The 18,626-nt window shown below is 40.4% G+C and overlaps 1 protein-coding gene across 1 annotated transcript; it reads left to right on the top strand.

Moving 5' to 3' along the window:
• Nucleotides 1–2,017: 2,017 nt before the first annotated feature.
• LOC142938355 (stonustoxin subunit beta-like) lies at nucleotides 2,018–5,317 on the top strand. Its single transcript, XM_076081655.1, has 3 exons — nucleotides 2,018–2,117; nucleotides 3,135–4,649; nucleotides 4,758–5,317. The coding sequence occupies exons 1-3, from the start codon at nucleotides 2,030–2,032 to the stop codon at nucleotides 5,315–5,317; spliced, it is 2,163 nt and encodes a 720-aa protein (XP_075937770.1). The 5' UTR covers nucleotides 2,018–2,029.
• Nucleotides 5,318–18,626: the final 13,309 nt, after the last annotated feature.

Here is an 18,626-nt window from a genome sequence, read left to right as displayed (position 1 = left end):
CTGGTACATGTCCGTGTAGAACTCCTTTCGAAGTCATTTTAATGTTTCTTTTTGCTGACGGCGTTTCAACATCCTTCGCCTGAACGTCAGACATTTTGAATGCTTCTTCTAAACTGCTTGTCGCACATCAATCAAATCCATCATCGGCCCTACTAATGCAGGTAAAGTGCAGGCCTCTGCCTCTGTTCTTACCTAGAGACACAGAGGTGAGATCTGATTGGATAAAAGCTCTACTTAAAACAAGCTGCACTGGAAGCAGAGCAACTGAGGAAGACAGGAGCTGTGCAATGAGAACATAAGATAATGGGAACAATATTTTTATAAATTATAATACATGTAGTGTATTTAAGAAAGATTATTAAATTATAAAATAGATATAACTGATTCTAGGCCAGCAGAGAAGGCCTTGCAGGCCCTGACGGCCCACCACTGAGTAATAATGTGGGAGTGGAATGTTCGTTTCAGACACAAGGGGTCAGCATTTACAGCAAGATCAAAGAAAATACATTTATGATCACTGATCAGTAGGTCCTCACAACGGGTATTATCAAGACCCAGAGAGAACACAAGGTCCAAGGTGTGACCACCTCTGTGAGCGGCACCAGAGACATGTTGCGTGAAATTAAAAGATTCACTTTGTCTAGCTTGAGGTCAGAAAGTCTGATAAGAACTGACCTGCAGGACCCGGAGGTCGGTAAATTAAAACGGCTTTAGCCGGCCCACTTTAGTCAGCTGTAGTTCAAAAGTAGTAGAATGTTCTGTGCTCCCCAATTTGCAGAAAAACTGATTCTTCCAGACCACGGCGAGATCTCCACCGCGGCCGGTCAAAGGTGGTGTCCCAACATACGAACAGTCCACAGGGCATAGTAATAATGGTACATTTAAATAAATACAGTACATTGTAGACCGCTGTAGTTTGAGCAACATTTTTTATACCGATGGTGACGTGTATAAAGGAAGCATCTTAATAATTGAAGGTTGACTTTATTATAATGGTGTGTATGGATGTTAAAAAGGTGAGGACTAAATAGTGAAATGATTTCAAAGTCCCTTTAAGCAAAGCTGTGAAAGCATGACACTTTGTCATCTTGTTCTCATGGCTGAAATTAAATGAAACATGTGGACTCTGTCAGTTTACAGTTGTGAACGTTAGTAATGTCCATTCTGTGCATCCACATGTTCTTCAGTCCCTGTTGATCTAAACATACAAACTCATTCCTCCATTCTTAACTGTTACCAACACTAAGAGCTTCCTTTATACACGTCACCATCGGCATGAACATGTTGCTCAAACTACAGCGGTGTACAATGTACTGTTTTTATTGCAATTTATTTAAATGTACTATTATTGTTACTAAATCCAGAGTGTTCACTACTTATGACCTTAAGATGCAGTTGTTGCTTTTTCAATAGACTAGAAGAAGTTTTGCCACCGAAGTGAAAACACACCCCCATGAAAATAAAGTCTTATGAACAGGGGATTTCTGTTGAACACACTTGATTCACATGTTGGAATTGCACATATTTCACTTTTCTTTGTTTCTGTTGCCTGTCATTATTTCTCTGTTCTCTACAGAACAAAGTGTTAATCTGTCTTTACTTTAAAGAGGTGCTATCCAAGAGCAGGTTTCAAAATGCTGCAGTGGGTGGAGCCAGGCTCAGACCTGGGGGTGGTCAAGTCTGGAGGCGTGTCATGGGAGGAGTCAGCAGCAGAGACTGACAGGATATAAGTAATCTGACAACATCACAGATCATCACACTGAAGCTCCAGATGGACGTCAAGAAGACTCTCACACAACTGATCTGATCTACACAACTTCACCAGGTGAGGACAGACTGGGTGCACAGAGACAGAAACAGATGTACATTTAGAGTTTAACTGAACTCCAGTCTGTGTCAAACTATCGGTCTTTTTGTTGAGTGAAGGAGTAGAGTTTACTCCCAGTGTTAAACTCTCAACACTCAATATACTTAACCGTGTAAATAAAGTACTGAAAGCTGCGCTCACTGTTCTCATCAGGTTGGAGAAATGGCCTCAGATCTGAACGTTGCTGCCCTGGGTCGACCTTTCACCCTAGGAATGCTCTATGATGCTCGGAAAGATCTACTGATCCCAGGTAAGTCTGAGATTACATTATTATTAAAATATGTCTCTACATATCTGCCTTTCACAGCTTTGATTAAAGGGACTTTGAAATCATTTCACTAATCAGTCCTCACCTTTTTAACATTCATACACACCATTAAAATAATAAGCAAATGCTTTTTAATTCCATAATGTAGTTGTGAATATTCATTAGTTATCCATTTTAGGGAAGCATGCTGTATTAGTAGCTGATACATTATCCTGTGATAAAGAAGACAATTGAAGTGTTATTTTTGTAAAAGTTGTTTCTTACTTGCTCTTTTGGAATCAAACAGTTAGCTAGCTTTGATTATGGACCGCAACATTATCTTATGATTAATTAGCAAACTATATAAAAATTGTGTAACATTAATACTAGTAAAAGTAATCACAACTTACTTGTTTTTGTAACGGGTGTTAGTAAGGACCCAGGAGCAGTACGACAAACACCAGGGATAGTTTGATTCAAAACTTTATTTTCTTCGGCACCCACAACAGGAAGAATATTTTCAGGAAAACAGCGGCTGGTTCTCGTGGTCGGGGACAGAAGGCTGAGTGAGTTACCAGGGCAGAGGCAAGGCGAGGTAGTCCAAAACAGGCAGGGTCGGTAACAGGGAATCAGTCCAAGGGTGTGCGGGAAAGTCTTGCATGGAAGCGGAGAACGATCTGGCAGTGAGTGTGTGTGAGGCAGGGGTTTAAATAGTGGAGGAGACAGAGTGAGCAGGTGAGAGTAATGAGCTGATGAGGTGAGTGTGACTGGCAGGTGCACTGAATGAACTGATTAGGTGAGTGAGGTGGAAAAAACTGGATAGTAGTGGCAGAGCTGTGACAGTTTTTGAGACTTTTTGAGAAAAAAACAAACTAATATTGGACCTCCTCTTTTTCCCCTCTGCCTCTTAACCATGCGTAGTCGCTTCTTCTTCTTCTTCCTTTCAAGTTTTTGAAATTGATTAAATAAATTAAATTTCATGAAATGATCCTCCTGCTTTATGTTTTCCAATTTCTAAAGGTTTGACACTGTGGGATGATACAACTCTACAGGAGAAGATAACTGAAAGTGTTCTACCCTACAGTCATTTTCAAATGACTGACTCTGACACCATTGAATCCAAGTCCTCTCTGCTGGATGTTGAACCTTCTCTGAAGGCCAGTTTCCTCTGTGGACTGATCGAAGTTGGAGGATCTGCCAAGTATTTGAATCATCAGAAGAAATTCAAGAATCAGAGCAGAGTGACGTGTCAGTACAAATCTACCACCCACTTCAAAGAGTTGTCAATGATTGACCTGCTAACCTTAGACGCCCACCAAATGGAAGTTATTAAGAAGAGCTCGGCAACACATGTAGTCACGCGCATCCTTTATGGGGCAAACTCTTTCTTTGTGTTTGACAGTGAGAAGTTAGACACCAGCAGCGTTAAAGACATCCAGGGCCACATGAGAGCTGCGATAAACAAGATCCCCTCATATAGTCTTGAGGCGCAAGCTAGCATCAAGATGACTGATGAAGAAAAAGCCCTGACTAATAACTGTTCCTGCAAATTCTTCGGAGACTTTCTCCTTAAGAGCATCCCTGTAACATTTGAAGAGGCAGTGAAGACCTGTGGACAACTTCCACAGCTACTGGGAGAAAAAGGAGAGAATGCTGTCCCAATGAAGGTCTGGCTGATGCCACTGAAGAATTTCTTTCTTGAAGCTGCTGAGCTGAAGAGTGAGATCAGCGTTGGACTGGTGAGGAAGATGCCGGAAGCTGCTGAGCTGATGAGTGAGATCAGCGTTGGACTGGTGGGGAAGATGCAGGATGCTCTTGAAGATTTGAGCGAAATACGAATGAGATGCAATGATTCTCTGGAAGACGGAGTGGTAGAGAACTTTTCATATATTCATCAAGAGTTCAAAACTTTCCAAAAATTGTGTGACCGCTATGCATCTGACCTCAAGCAGACCATGGCGAAGAAACTCCCCTCCATCCGTGAAGGTAAAGAAGATGAGAGCTCTTTAGAAGAATTATTTGACGACAGAGAGAAGTCACCATTCACTCAAGAGAAACTAAGCAAGTGGCTGGATGACAAAGAGAGAGAAATCAACGTCATCAGATCCTGTGTAGATACCATGGAGGGAACAAAGATCGTCCGAAATCAGTCCGAGCTGGACAGAGAGGTTCTTGATGGAGATGTAGATCATGCTCTGTGCTTTGTTTTCACCTCCATGATAAGTGGTGATACCAACCTTGATGTGATGGCCACCTACTTGGACTCCACTAAAATAAGGAGAACTAATGAAGACCAGTGGTTCTCCTCAGATGAAGTTTTTACCACGATGAGAGAAAAAGCCAAAGCTTTCCGTGACCTTGCCAGAGCACAGAACAACAACAAGCGGTTCAGGTTCCTAATCACAGTCATTCCAAATGATAAATACAAAGGAGCAACCATCTACCATTACAAGGAGGGCATTCTGGTCAGTGAAGACTTTTCAGAACCTGACCTTCCTTCTCAAGAGATCACAGACAAAAGAGATCTGACCTGGTGTAAGTTTATTCATGCTTTTGAGTCAAAAATACTCTGTACTAATCAATGTCCTCCAGAAACCTGTTTGACCATCAGAATTAATGAGTTTGTGTTGGTCTCTCCATCAGATGCCTGTGATCTCACCCTGGACCCAAACACTGCAGATAACAACCTCATTCTGTCTGATGGAAACAAGAAAGCAACATTTACATCAGTAATTCAGAGTTATCCTGATCACCCAGAGAGGTTTCTGACATATACTCAGGTGATGTGCAGAGAGGGGTTATCTGGGCGCCATTACTGGGAGGTAGAGTGGAATCATGCTTCAACTACTAAGAAATATATTTATGCAGCTGTTGCATACAAGAGAATTGACAGAAAGGGTTCAACATCCCGTCTTGGATATAATACCATATCGTGGGCTTTTGGCCAAAATTCAAAAAGTGGAAATCTCAAACTGGAGGCATTTCATAATGGTAAGTTGATGGAAACTGATTTCCCCTCTGGTGGCTGCCCAACACTTGGGGTGTATCTGGACTGGCCTGCTGGCACTCTGTCCTTCTACAAAGTCTCCTCTGACACACTGAGCCACCTCTACACCTTTCACACCACATTCACTGAGCCTGTGTACCCTTGCTTCTGGGCTCATTATACAAACAACTATGTCTACCTGCATCCAGTTCAATAGGAGCAATGACAATGACTTGTTAGATCCTTGGTCTGTTAATAGAGAGATGGGTTTACAAGTAAAGGTTCAACAGTAAAGTAACATCGCATGTTAACTTGAACATGTTTCACAAATTCCAAACATGTATTCCAAACCCAGAGAGAGCAGGAAAACACATGATCTTATAAAGTTACATGTGTCATTGTCTGTTGATCATTTCTTTGTTGATTCGATGCACAGACTCAAACTGGTTTCTGCTTCACAGCTTCACAATCACTTTCTACTTTCTCTTCAAATCACGTTTGAATCATTTGTATTTCTATTCCTGATCATTATTGCTTTGTCTAAACAAATGTGTTGACATGTACTTTCAAAGCTCACGTCAACACTTGCATAACTTGTTTTAATGAATTTATTAAGTTGATTATGTTGGGACATAAGGGTTAGGGTTACACAATGGAAGCTTCTGGGCGTGTTGTGGTTTTCACACCTAACTATATGAAACATGGCCCCTGTGACCTATAGCCAAACAGGAAGTCCTATCTTAAGGTGTTGCTTACCTTTTTATGCATATGCTTTATCCTCTTTAACTTTCCATTGTCTATGATGAGTTACGATCTATTTTTATAATCGAGCTAAGAGTGTTTTATTGTCAGATATCAATATACTCGTTACATGTAATCCCATATTGTTTAGGAACAGTTCAATGATGATGAGCTTTGATATGTGTTTTTCTATCATTTATCAAAATGTAATCATATGTGCTTATGTTGACCAAATGTTAAAGCTAAAGAAATAAGTGAACTTTGAGTTGAACTCACTCTGACCTGAGGGGGGGGGGGGGGGTAGCAGGACAGAGTTAACAAACAATAAGTCTGTCAGATATGATAAGACTATGAAAACCGTTTTGTCCAATGATTAAAGAATGATCTGTTGTCTGCCTTATATGGACCCGGAGGTTGCAGAAGCACCAAGGAGAAGTGTGTATATAGGAGGAGACAACAAAGGGTCGATGCTTCTGGGGGGGTTCTTGCTCTTTGAGAGACTTTGTTCTTTTTGAACTTGGTACATCTGACATTTTGTATGATCTTTTACTTATTTTGTATTATTCATTTTTTGTAAGCTTTTACCTTACTTTCTGTAAAAACAAATAAAACTGGTTTGTATTTTGTACATTCCAACCAAAGTCCAGTGTTGCTCGTCTCTGGTGGGGCCTTCATAGTCTCCTAAAGGTGAGAGAGCTCTTCCCCTGGGATAGGCTGACAGTAGTAAATACATTAGACATGACATTCCTGCTACAAGCTAAGGTTTAAATGGTGTTGTTCAGTATTGTTGTGATTTACTAACTTGGTTGCTCAGATTGTTTTTGATGCTCTGCTTATAAGTAAGTAAGTAAGATTTATTTATTTATTTATAAAGCACTTTTTACAGACATAAGTCACAAAGTGCTTAACAGGGCAGAATTCCAAACATAAAAAACACAATGTGACCATATAAGGGCCAATAATTTACATACACAGAAAGTACAAAATTAAAACATGTTTAAAAGCAGGTCTAGGACATGAGTTTTTAGTCAAATGCCAGTCTAAGCAGGTGTGTCTTGAGCTGGTTTTTGAATGTGTTCACAGAGTCTGTGAAACGTAGGGTTCAGGCAGAGCATTCCACAGCCTTGGTGCTACTGCCTCAAAAGCTCAGTCACCACGGGTCTTAGGGCGAGTGCGTGGGACAGACAGATAGTTCAACATGTTTGACCTGAGAGCGCGGGCGGGTGAATAAGGGTGAAGTAATTCAGCCACGTATGTGGGAGCCTGGCCGTGTAGTGCTCTGTAAGTGACAGTGAGAGTTTTAAAGTGTATCCTAAATGCTACAGGGAGCCAGTGGAGAGATTGGAGTACGGGGGTGACGTGAGACCGTCGATTTGTCCTGGTACGAGAGAACACTCAGGAACGATGTCAGTTTTTGTTGATACTACAGATCTCAGTTTACTGATATTTCGTAGGTGGAAGAAACATGATCTGGACAGCTGCTTAACATGGGGGTTAAACGACATGGATCGATCACAGAACATCCCTAGATTACGCAGGTTGCAATGGGCAGCAGAGGAGAGTGGACCAATACTCTGCTTGATCGTAGGGACAAACTCATCTGAAGCAATAACTAACCCGAGTCAACTACTCGCAACCAATTTCACCCCACAATACATTCATAAGCAAACCAATCCCTAATGGGACACGCGATATTCCTACAGGGGAGTCAACTCAACATTTGTTTCACAAAGAGGTCAAAACTTACCTTCCTTTGTCCCGTGACTATTTTTGCAGTAAAGAACAAATTTGAAAGACAAAACATGAAGCCTTCACCTGATAGCACTAACTAAACACGCAAAATGTGAGAAAAACAACTCCTCGTTCCCTACGCGAGCTTCCACAACGAGCGCAATAAAAGGGAATCCCCGGACCCGACGTCACCACACAGGGAACCCACTACTATTACGTCACACCCCCCCCCCCCAGGCAAGGAGTTAACCAAACTAATACTTTTAATCAACAAAGCCAGGACATTTCAAATTGTAACAAAAGTGAGCATTCTCAAAGTGAATGCCGGAAGGAAAACCGTGCCGCCAGTTCAACTCCAGCACTGCTGCTGACAGACACTCCGTGCAGCACAGCAGGTGTGTCAGGGGGGAAGAACCCAGCTCTCCCTCAGGATGGGGCGGGTCTTATAGACCAAGGCAGTGGCCAGCTGCCTCCAATCTTCTTGATGGCCTCATTCTCCAACGATCCAGGACCCAGGGACACTGAAAGACACACACAATTCCTGGCAGAGGCCCTGGAGCCGTCACACAGTGTCCCTTCATATCATCACTAATGTAACAAATGTTCATGGGCTTAACGTTACTGACCGCCTTTCCGTTTTCGTTCTGTCCTTCACTCGACCGTAACCTTGCCAGTCACAGTATTCACCAACTTCACCGTGTCCAGATGCACTCGACCTGGTTTCACGCTCCACATGAACAAGTCATGGTCACGCGCTGTTAAACGACACGCAACGGAATAATTCAGAGTAAAGTCGTGAAAGAAAACTCACCGTCGCTGCGCCTGATCTTCACAGAGTTCCACGAGTAGTTTAGACATGCTGCTCTCCATTTTAGTTAATTGTCGACCACGCTTACCTACTGAAGGATCCGATTGGTCCCGTATTTATGTAGTCTCTTAATTGTTGGAATGCTGTTAAGCATTCCAACAATTATTTTTTAAGCTACAGAAACCGTTCAATATCAAAATGTTCAGCTCTTTCAGCTCATGATGGCTATATCTCTTCATATTTCTAATCTTTAAACTTTTTGAATTATTAAGCTTTTTGCACATTTTGTTTTTGAATGGGTTTCTATGGAGAAAATGTTCAAATCCTCTTCAACTTTCAAATCCTTCTACTTCATACTTTCAGCTACAGACACCATTTCAACTTTAAAATGTTGAGAAAACCCTTAGGTATTGCCGGATGATTCAGCTTTTGGATAACTTTTACACTTTTTGAACTGCAGCAATTTAACTTTTATGATTTTTTCAGTCCTTTTCTGCTTTTATAATGGGTGTGTTTAGAGTGCGTGATGTCACCGCTAGAGTGAAGAGCAGCTTGAGATTATTGTGAAAAAAAGATTTGTCTTTTGCCACTGTGTCCACAATCTTCACTCTTCATGCATCATTTCTGGATGTAGAAGTAGCTAATCTTGTCCTTGTCGTAGACAAATGACTGTGGAATCCCACAGATTTACACATTTGACACAGAAGCCTGTAATTGAGAGGAAAACCAACTTTCTGCTCCATAGAGACCAATGTTAAATTTTACTTCAAAAACATCTTCCACAGAACACGGGACCCCATTTCTAGATCGCCAGTTCAGCCACATTTTTTACACTACAGACATCATTTTTACAGGATCTGTTCTTCAACTCATCCTTCCTCTCATTTATTAATATCGGAGCAATAGGAGCTACAGTTATGGGAGTTTTGATGATTTGTTTGAGAGGTGTTTCCCTGTTTTATCTCCATCAAAAGGCTGGAGGCACACAGCTGTTGATGATTAAGCTCATTAGTGATGTTGATAAACACACAGACTCTCCAACAGGTGCGTCCTCACCATGGCAACCACGCACGCAGGCACTCTCTGTGTGTCTCTCTACACACACACAAGACTTGGAGGCATTGTACTCCTGTCTGTCTGCCTGTCTCACTCACTCTGTCCATAAAACTGTCTGTCTGTCTTTCTCACTCTCTCTATCTTTCTGTCTATGTCTCTATCTCTCTGTGTGTCTGTCTCTCATACAGTCATTCAGGTCTATGAGATTTTGAGAGGACTTTTCCCTTTCAAAATGTTCAGCTCTTTCAGGAGAGGGGTGATATGACTTTTCATATTTGTAATCTTTAAATTTTTTGAAATATTAAGCTATTTGCAATTTTCTTTTGAATGGGATCTCTATGGAGAAAATCTTCAAATCCTGTTAAACTTCTTCAACTTTCAAAGCCTTCTTCTTCTTCATACTTTCAGCTACAGACACCATAGTTAGACATTTCAACTAGAAGGGTTTTCAGCAGTGCAGTTTAAATGCTTTCGGGCTTCAACCTTTTTCAGACAGGTAGTCTTCCATTTCTTAATTTTCAGCAATTTTTTTACAATTAATTTCAGCTTTCAGCATTCCAACGCATTTTCAGCAGGAAATGCATTTTCTAGTTGCATACCTGTCTCCCTCACTTGTGTCTTTTCCTTGTGTCTTAGTCCCTCCCACCAGGACTGCATGGAGAGACGCAAGGAAACCATGCGAGGAGAGAGGAAACGAGGAAATATGTTTTAAGAGATATATGTATATGATAAATGCCTGAGGGTGGTGCTGTACAGTGTGTCTGTGTTGTTCTTCTATCCTCTGAATTGCAGGTGATTGGACTTGAGACTTGTGAGGCCTGAGATGAGAGGAACCTGTGGAGGCCGGCTCGCTCTCTCTTTTTCTCTCCGACTCCCAACCGGGCTGTGCTGCACAAGGAGGGTCGCTGTTGTACGTATCGGCGCGACAAATCACATAATAATAGTACATAATCTAACAATCAGTCCATGTAGTGGGAGGGCTGAGAAGCTCTTTGTGTTCACATTGTTTTCTCCTGTTTTCGGTTAGGGAGCTCGGTAAGCTGCCTGCCTTCTTTTGTTCAGTTTGGAGTAGGTAAGTTAATAGGTTAATAAAGATTGTTTTGTTTATTGTGTTGGGCCAGGCTCACCCCGACGCGTATGGCTAAAACATCTGTGTAAAATAATAAATGTCATGGACTGTATGGCAGCAGCACTGGTCGTTCTTGGGAGTGGGAGAGAGAGGGAGACCCATTATTATGCTGCGCCCAGGTTCCCCTAGACCGGGTGTAACACACACACATACACATGATGACAGTCCCGCTAGTCGACTGTTACCTGTCAGCTGAAATATCACCCTGTCGGCAAAGCAGGTTCATTCCGTGTGTGTGTCTGGTTCTGTTGTCTTCATGAGGTTTGTTTTGTTGTGAATCTTGAAGAATGATTTTTTGCTTGTTTTAGTTTTCAGCTGTTTTGTACGTTATACAGTAAACAATGATGCATTGTTATTATTTGATTATAATGATAATAATAATGATTATATCATAATCATTATTATATTATTATGATATAATATTACACTTATTATATGATATTAATATCATATAATAATTAATATATTATATTTATTATTATATGATACTAATTAATAATTAATCACAATAATAACTGTGATTAATGATTATGGATTAATGATTAAATGTACCTGCTTGTGAAGTCTGCACAGACTCCGGTGCTGCAGACGAGGACAGTTACGTTTCTGCACCGTTTGGAGGTTAAATTCAGCTGTTGTGTGTTTTCTGATCTGATGACATGATGTAACAATCAGAGTGTGTGTGTGTGTGTGTGTGGTCACTGCCACAGGCGAGGTTGAGCCTCTGCATAAGTAATCATTAGTCTTTATGTATGTGGCTGCTTGAGTGTGTGCACATTTATCTGATGTTGTGTTATTATGTGGTTCAAGCACTTCCTGTGTGTGTGTAGTCGTGAATCTGCAGTTTCCGTGAAGTATTCATGTTCAACCGTCTGACTGGAATCTCCATTTTCTTTTTATTTATCAACCTCTGATGGCGTGAGGATAGCTGTTGGAGGAAGCTGCAGCCAATCATAAAGCCAATCTCCGTCTCCCGTCTCTCCATCATCAGTGCGGCTGTAAAAGTCATGAGGCTGTAAAGCCGAGCGACAGATTTAAGAGGCGCTGCTGCTGATTCTTTTTATTTTTTACGTGGCGGCCATTTTTTTTTTTTCTTCAGCTCAGATTCACAGATTAATCGACCGTCACTATCAGTGTGTCACAGGATCAGTAATCCACGAGGACGTTGCAGTGAAGTATTTAACAGAGAGAGGTCAACGTTCTACACGTTGAGCTTTGATGAACTCTGACGACGTCGCTGTGAAACATGTTGGTCTTCTGCTCAGTGAACTGGTTTGAATGGGATTGATGGAAGCTAGCTGTTGACTAGCTCCTCTGAAGTGACCTGTGTGTGTGTGTGACAGCTGTTGAGCACGTCGTGTGTAGCTTAAGAGCTGCTGTGTGTGTAGTTTATGTCAGCAGGAATAAAACATGACACCAGGAGGAAGAAGGGATCTTTCTTCTTCTCCTCCGAGCAGCACTTGTGTACAAAGAGAGGCCACTTACAGCCTCATGAATAATGTTCAGATGTTAAATGAGGAGGCTGACCCTCGCTCCTCGTAGAAGAAACGCAAACGGCTACGCCGAGGACAGCGTCCATTGAAGGGATTCATTTGAGTGTTTTGACTCCAGCAGCTCTGACCGTATGACCGTCATCGTGTTACTGCACAGCAACACGTTGTAATGAAGTGATGCAGAGTTCATTCAGGAGATGTTTGTGCATCTACGAATCCTTTTGATTCATAAAGACTCAGTGGGACTGTTTGTCCATGCAGGAATCTCTTCTAAAGGAAGACTGAGGATGTTCTCCTGTGTAGCTTAGCTTAGCTGAGCTAGTATGAGGTTATAATTATAGGTTTATTCAACGAGTAGAATGAATTTACCGGAGCTTTTAGTTCTAACACAAATAGACTAATGATGCAGCAAAAGAACCAAATCAAAAACACTCAGCTGTTTGTTTAGTGTGATGAGAACCGAGCGTGCTCCTGCTCCTCAGAGGATGAACCCTTTTTATTGATTTTAATGACCATGTGTAACTTTTCTGGGTTGTAATCTATTACTACCTTTTAACTGTAATTTGTTTTAACGATATTAAGACATAGGTGTATGTTTATGTGTCCAATACGCTTTTCGTCGTGTTCAGTGAACGTCTCCTCGCTGTAAAGAAATAAAACGGATGAAGTGGATCGAACCACTTTATTGTACTTTAGGGGTCGTCTTTTGTTACGTTCAAAGTTTTCAGCCGTCTGTTTGTGGGACAACAAAGAGTTCTGGACCGCAGTGAAAATTTTAAATGATAAACGCCAACAAATATGGTTTAAAGCTGAATATCTGTGAGATAAAAATGATAACATTGTTTTACTTAATAACTTTTGAATTTTAGATTGAAGAATGGGACGGTTTCACAGCGTCTGTTTATGTTTTCTGATAATTACTATTCAAAATAATCTCATAGATTATACATTTTATAAGGACACAGAGAGAAAAAGATGAACACAGACACACCGTCACTTTTCATCACAACACACATAAAGCAGATTCATAAAAACACCATTGTGTGTCTAAACAGGCAAATATGAAGAATGACATTTGACAAAATGTTTATAATTTGTTATTAAAATATGAAGAAACCTTTTAGAATGATTGAGCTCAATGAACATAAACCTTCCTCCTGGACCTCGTGGTCATCGTGGACCTCCTGGTCCTCCTAGTCCTCAACACGTGATTTCTGCGTAATAGTTTTATTGTCTTTCCCTCAGAGACGTCGTTTTAATGTTTGTTTCTAAAGGCTGAAAACTGTCTTCACCAGGAGGAAAGTCCTGCTTCTTCTGCACCCCGGCCTTCAGATTCTTTCCTTCATTGTTAAACAAAATCAAACCCAGAGGTGTGAAGTTATTATTCTAGTATTACTACCATAAGTAATCTGCTGATGAAGACCGTGAGATGCACTTGAAAGGAAGAATCTCGTGTCTGCAGTAATGAGATCGTTGTGAAGGTTCTTCACTCTTTCTTGATGAAACACAAATGAAACTTGTTCTCTTCACATTTTCACAGAGGCTTCACCTTCCGTTTACGTCCAGAAGGAGGATGAAAGCTTCCAGATGGGTTTAGCTGCTCCGTCTCCCCCGAGTGATGAAATCTGAACAGTCTATCAGAATCATTTCTTACTTCCTGTCTTTCCTTCACGAGAAGCTGTTTGACAAACTTTTGTCTGATTTGTAACTCTCCCAAAGAGCCGGTTTCATTCCCTCCCTGCTGGCTTCAGCCGTTCTTCTTCTATTCACAGATAAACTTCTCTCTGAATCTCCAGCTTCCACTCATCTGAACCTCAAACACACACCTCGCCGATCACCTCGCCGCTTCACACCCTGAAGTTGCTCCAAAGAGTCTTCGACAGACGAGGACGTATCTGCAGCTTTCAAGGATGCCAAGAGTCACGAAAACTCACGTAAGCGATCGTAAAGTGAGTCACTGGAAGAGAAACAGACTCTTTGCCTCACTTTAGGATTCAGAGTAAAAGAATCATAAAAGTCACGGATCAGCACAAAATACAATAGAAGCAAATATAACTTGTAGAGATCCGTGATTAACTGCACATCACTGATGATCAATATTACCAGATAAAGATCGTTGTTGTTTTGTTGACCTTTTTTCTTTCAACCAAAATCCCCAAAAATCATTTCAACGCTCTGAAGTCAGTAAACCATCTAAATACTAAATGTTCTATCTCGGTTCTAAAGTGTTATAGCGTGGAACCTCTGATTCTCAAAGACGGAGGACTCACTTCAAACCTTCCTAGTTGGGAAGAAGAAGAAGTGAAATTCTTCCATACGTTATCTTTTAAACCAGGCGGTGTCGGTTCGATTGTTTCCATATTCGGCTCACCAAAACCCTGCTAGCATTTAGCTTAGCTTAGCACGTAAACCAGACAAACGTGTACTAATATCTGTTGCGTTCAGGGGCAGCGGTAAAGAACGGACAGCCCGGTGTCACAGAATCGTTACAGTCGATCATAACGTTGAGTTTAGTTTTAAATTTCCGATTATTTTGTTTTTCTGCATTGAGACATAATCGCTCAAGAGAAAATCGAGATGCTCAGCCTCACTTTACAGAACAAGGAGATGAAGAACACAAGAGAGCGCGGACCACCAAATCTTCAGACATCATGCCGAGGAAGATGAAGAAGGTGGGGAACTAGTTTCCTCTCCACAAAGAGACGATAAACATGGCGACACATAAAATACTGCATTTTATATTTTTCATCAGGTGTTCAAGAAGCTCTAAAGGAACTAAAGTAAAACTGTGAAACACGTTTGTGACAGATAATAACTCTTATTAATGAGGAGACGACTCAATGTAGGAAATAAAAAGTCATTAGTTTGTTTCTCCTCAATGAAGTTAATTAAACCAAGCAGTCCATTACACAGTGTATGTGTGTGTGTGTGTGTAGACAGTGTCTCAGCTCACAGACATGGAGAATGAAATATTTGTCAATAAATGAAGAATGAAGCCCCCCAGCTGTAAAATGAGATATTCTGCTCGTGAACATAGTTTGTGGAAACAAACAGAACAGGTGAGTCTTTGTGTGAGATCCACTAGCTGGTCGAGTGTTGCTGTGACAGTTTCTACAACTTATCAACGTGTTTCTGGTTTGACGGTAGAGAAAGACATTCAGACACTTTAAATACCGTAATCTATATGTCGTGTTCACGTGACGACATCACGTACAAAGTCGATGCAAAGACGGCGTATTTACGCCTAGATGACGTTATGTTAAGTGTTGATGGAGCAGCTACAATGTTAGCATAGCATAGCACTGATCAAACCAAGCTCCATTCAGAAAACAAGCATTCTAACCGTTGGTTGCTTGTCGTCTTACAGCATCATCATGTAGTTATTTTAACTGTTTATTGCAGTTAATTTTGGGTTCGTACAGCTGTAGTGAAGCAGCCGATGTGTGCTACCTCTAGTGCTACAAAGCAGCACTAGAGGTTATTTAAAGCAGCTCTACCTCCATGTAGACAGCGTTCCATCAATCATAGTGCTGCTGTGGACATGTTGAAGTTCCAGATATCCCAGGAAATATCTGATATTTCTGGTTCTATCAGTGCTATGCTAAGCTAACGTTGTAGGAGCTCAACATACCATCATATAGGCGTAAATACATCAGCGTCTTTATTGTTTGTAACGTGGTTTATACTCATAGTTTTGTCAGGGCTCTGTACTAACGTGCACAGACTCTTTGCTTCTTGTTGAGTCGTAACGCTCAGACGCTCGTCTCTTAACGGCGTTGGTGACTTTCCTCTCATGCTTTATGAGTCCTGAAATAGCTCGTCTGTCTCCGTCAGGTGTCCTTTATGTGTCTTCTCCACCCGACACAAAGCGATAGCAGATGTCTTGTTTGGTCGCTAGCGTGGTGATGGATGTGTGGACGTGTTCTTCACTGTGTGTCCTTTATCTTCTTCTTCTGTAGCGTCACCTCCGTCTTTAATATGAAGTTAATTTATCGTGTCACGTGTGAGCGACCGTCACACACTCATCTCTGTTTTTCACTGATAACAAACACAACAAACGTCTCAGAGACGTGTTTTACTTCTCAGGTGTGAAAGAGATGGAGAGAGGAAGTAAACAGATATCAAACCAACAGAAGGCCTGAGGCTCCACGTCTTTAGTTTAAAGGAGTCAAGACTGAAAGACGAAGCTTCACTCAGGTCGTTCGTTTGCTCTCGACACCGACGTGTTTCTCATTTCTAGATATTTTAGATATATGAAGCAGAACGTCGCTTCAATAGAAGACCTCTTAATCTTATGAAATGCTTCATAACGTGTAAACAAAACAAGAAACAAAGCATGATGGGTATTATGTACATAATCAATTATTTGATTTATAGTTTAGTCTTTAAAACACCAGAAAACAAAGATGACGGCTTCCAAAAACAAAATCCAAAAATCCAAAGATTAAACCTTCTTTTAAAAAATGACATTATAATAAATTAAATATTCTACTATAATTATTAAAATTAAATAATGTATTAAAATTAAATTATAATGTTTTATAACTAAATTAGTTATTATAATTAAATTATTTTTTTAATGTTTAAAAAGCAGGTTTAATCTGATTAATTGGTTATTCAATTAATTACCAATTAATTCAGTTATTTGAGTAATCTTTGCAGCTGTATAGATTGTATTTTTATTGTCATGATTATTTTTAATGAAGTATAATAATGTGCTTAGAGTTAGTGTTAGAAAGTTAAACAGCTCATAATTCATCTCTAATATCTATTTTATATTCAGTAAACCTTTATTTACACTGTGAGGGTTAACGTTAAACTTCATTTACACTGTGAGGGTTAACGTTAAAGCTTTATTTACACTGTGAGTGTTAACGTTCAAACTTTATTTACACTGTGAGGGTTAACGTTACAGCTTTATTTACACTGTGAGGGTTAACATTCAAACTTTATTTACACTGTGAGGGTTAACGTTCAAACTATATTTACACTGAGGGTTAACGTTAAAACTTTATTTACACTGAGGGTTTAAGTTAAAACTTTATTTACACTGTGAGGGTTAACGTTACAACTTTATTTACACTGAGGGTTTAAGTTAAAACTTTATTTACACTGTGAGGGTTAACGTTAAACCTTTATTTACACTGTGAGGGTTAACGTTAAAACTTTATTTACACTGTGAGGGTTAACATTCAAACTTTATTTACACTGAGGGTTAACGTTAAAACTTTATTTACACTGTGAGGGTTAACGTTAAACCTTCATTTACACTGTGAGGGTTAACATTCAAACTTTATTTACACTGAGGGTTAACGTTAAAACTTTATTTACACTGAGGGTTAACGTTACAACTTTATTTACACTGTGAGGGTTAACGTTCAAACTTTATTTACACTGAGGGTTAACGTTAAAACTTTATTTACACTGTGAGGGTTAACGTTAAACCTTTATTTACACTGAGGGTTCACGTTAAAACTTGATTTACACTGAGGGTTAACGTTAAACCTTTATTTACACTGAGGGTTCACGTTAAAACTTGATTTACACTGAGGGTTAACGTTAAAACTTTATTTACACTGTGAGGGTTAACATTCAAACTTTATTTACACTGAGGGTTAACGTTAAAACTTTATTTACACTGAGGGTTAACGTTACAACTTTATTTACACTGTGAGGGTTAACGTTCAAACTTTATTTACACTGAGGGTTAACGTTAAAACTTTATTTACACTGTGAGGGTTAACGTTAAACCTTGATTTACACTGAGGGTTAACGTTAAACCTTTATTTACACTGAGGGTTCACGTTAAAACTTGATTTACACTGAGGGTTAACGTTACACTGTGAGGGGTCAGTACGGATCAATAACGGTCTGTTACATCTCTAGTTTCAGCCATAATTCTACATTATTACAACCTTTAATCCCTCGTTTTTGAATATAAGGAATACTAGAAATACCAATAAATGTGTTTTAAAAACACTAACTGACTGTAAACGTGGTGTAAAATATCTTCATTGTAAAACCGTCTCATCACCGTCTCATCACCTCTCCTCTAAATTGTCAGTGAAACAGTGAAAGTGCTGCTGGGATTTTGGGGATTATCATCGTCCCTGAGAGATGGAAAATGTAATGCACAGAAAACCAGCATATTTAGCTCCTAAAAGATGAGCTCCAGAAATAAACAAGGCGTTCAGACTCTGTATCACGGTGACTACGGGTCCCCGGAGTGGTCAAAATAAGTGGCGAACAGCTTGAAGAGCTGCGCTCCAGAAAGAGAGAAACGTCTGGAGAATAAAAAGTTCCTTATTTTACCCTCGTTTACGAGATGAGAGCTGACGGAGGACCCTCATTAGAGAGTATCGGCCTCACTCAGTCAGCATTGTGAGGAGGAACTCTTCCTGTCAGAGGGTTCCTCACATCGTGGAGCTACAGCCTCTCAGGAGAACAGCTCTCTGGTCGCCTGGTGGAGTTTAACAGGTTCATCTCTGTGTGGGAGGAACCAGCTGAAACCAGTGCAACAAGGCTGCGGATCATAAAACCAGCTTCACGTCCCGAAAGTGTAACAAAT

The sequence above is a fragment of the Anarhichas minor genome, unplaced genomic scaffold, assembly GCF_050575085.1.
Source record: "Anarhichas minor isolate MPS153535 unplaced genomic scaffold, ASM5057508v1 ptg000084l, whole genome shotgun sequence".
In the NCBI taxonomy this organism is placed as follows: domain Eukaryota; kingdom Metazoa; phylum Chordata; class Actinopteri; order Perciformes; family Anarhichadidae; genus Anarhichas; species Anarhichas minor.
Note: the sequence above shows the minus strand (reverse complement) of the source record. Positions and strands in the feature narration are given on the sequence as shown.

Bases quoted from the DNA above. Each gene is read 5' to 3' on its own strand.
- LOC142938355 (XM_076081655.1), top strand. From the start codon at position 2,030: ATGGCCTCAGATCTGAACGTTGCTGCCCTGGGTCGACCTTTCACCCTA. The intron at 2,118-3,134 runs GTAAGTCTGAGA...CAATTTCTAAAG, and splicing joins GAAAGATCTACTGATCCCAG to GTTTGACACTGTGGGATGAT. The intron at 4,650-4,757 runs GTAAGTTTATTC...TCTCTCCATCAG, and splicing joins CAAAAGAGATCTGACCTGGT to ATGCCTGTGATCTCACCCTG.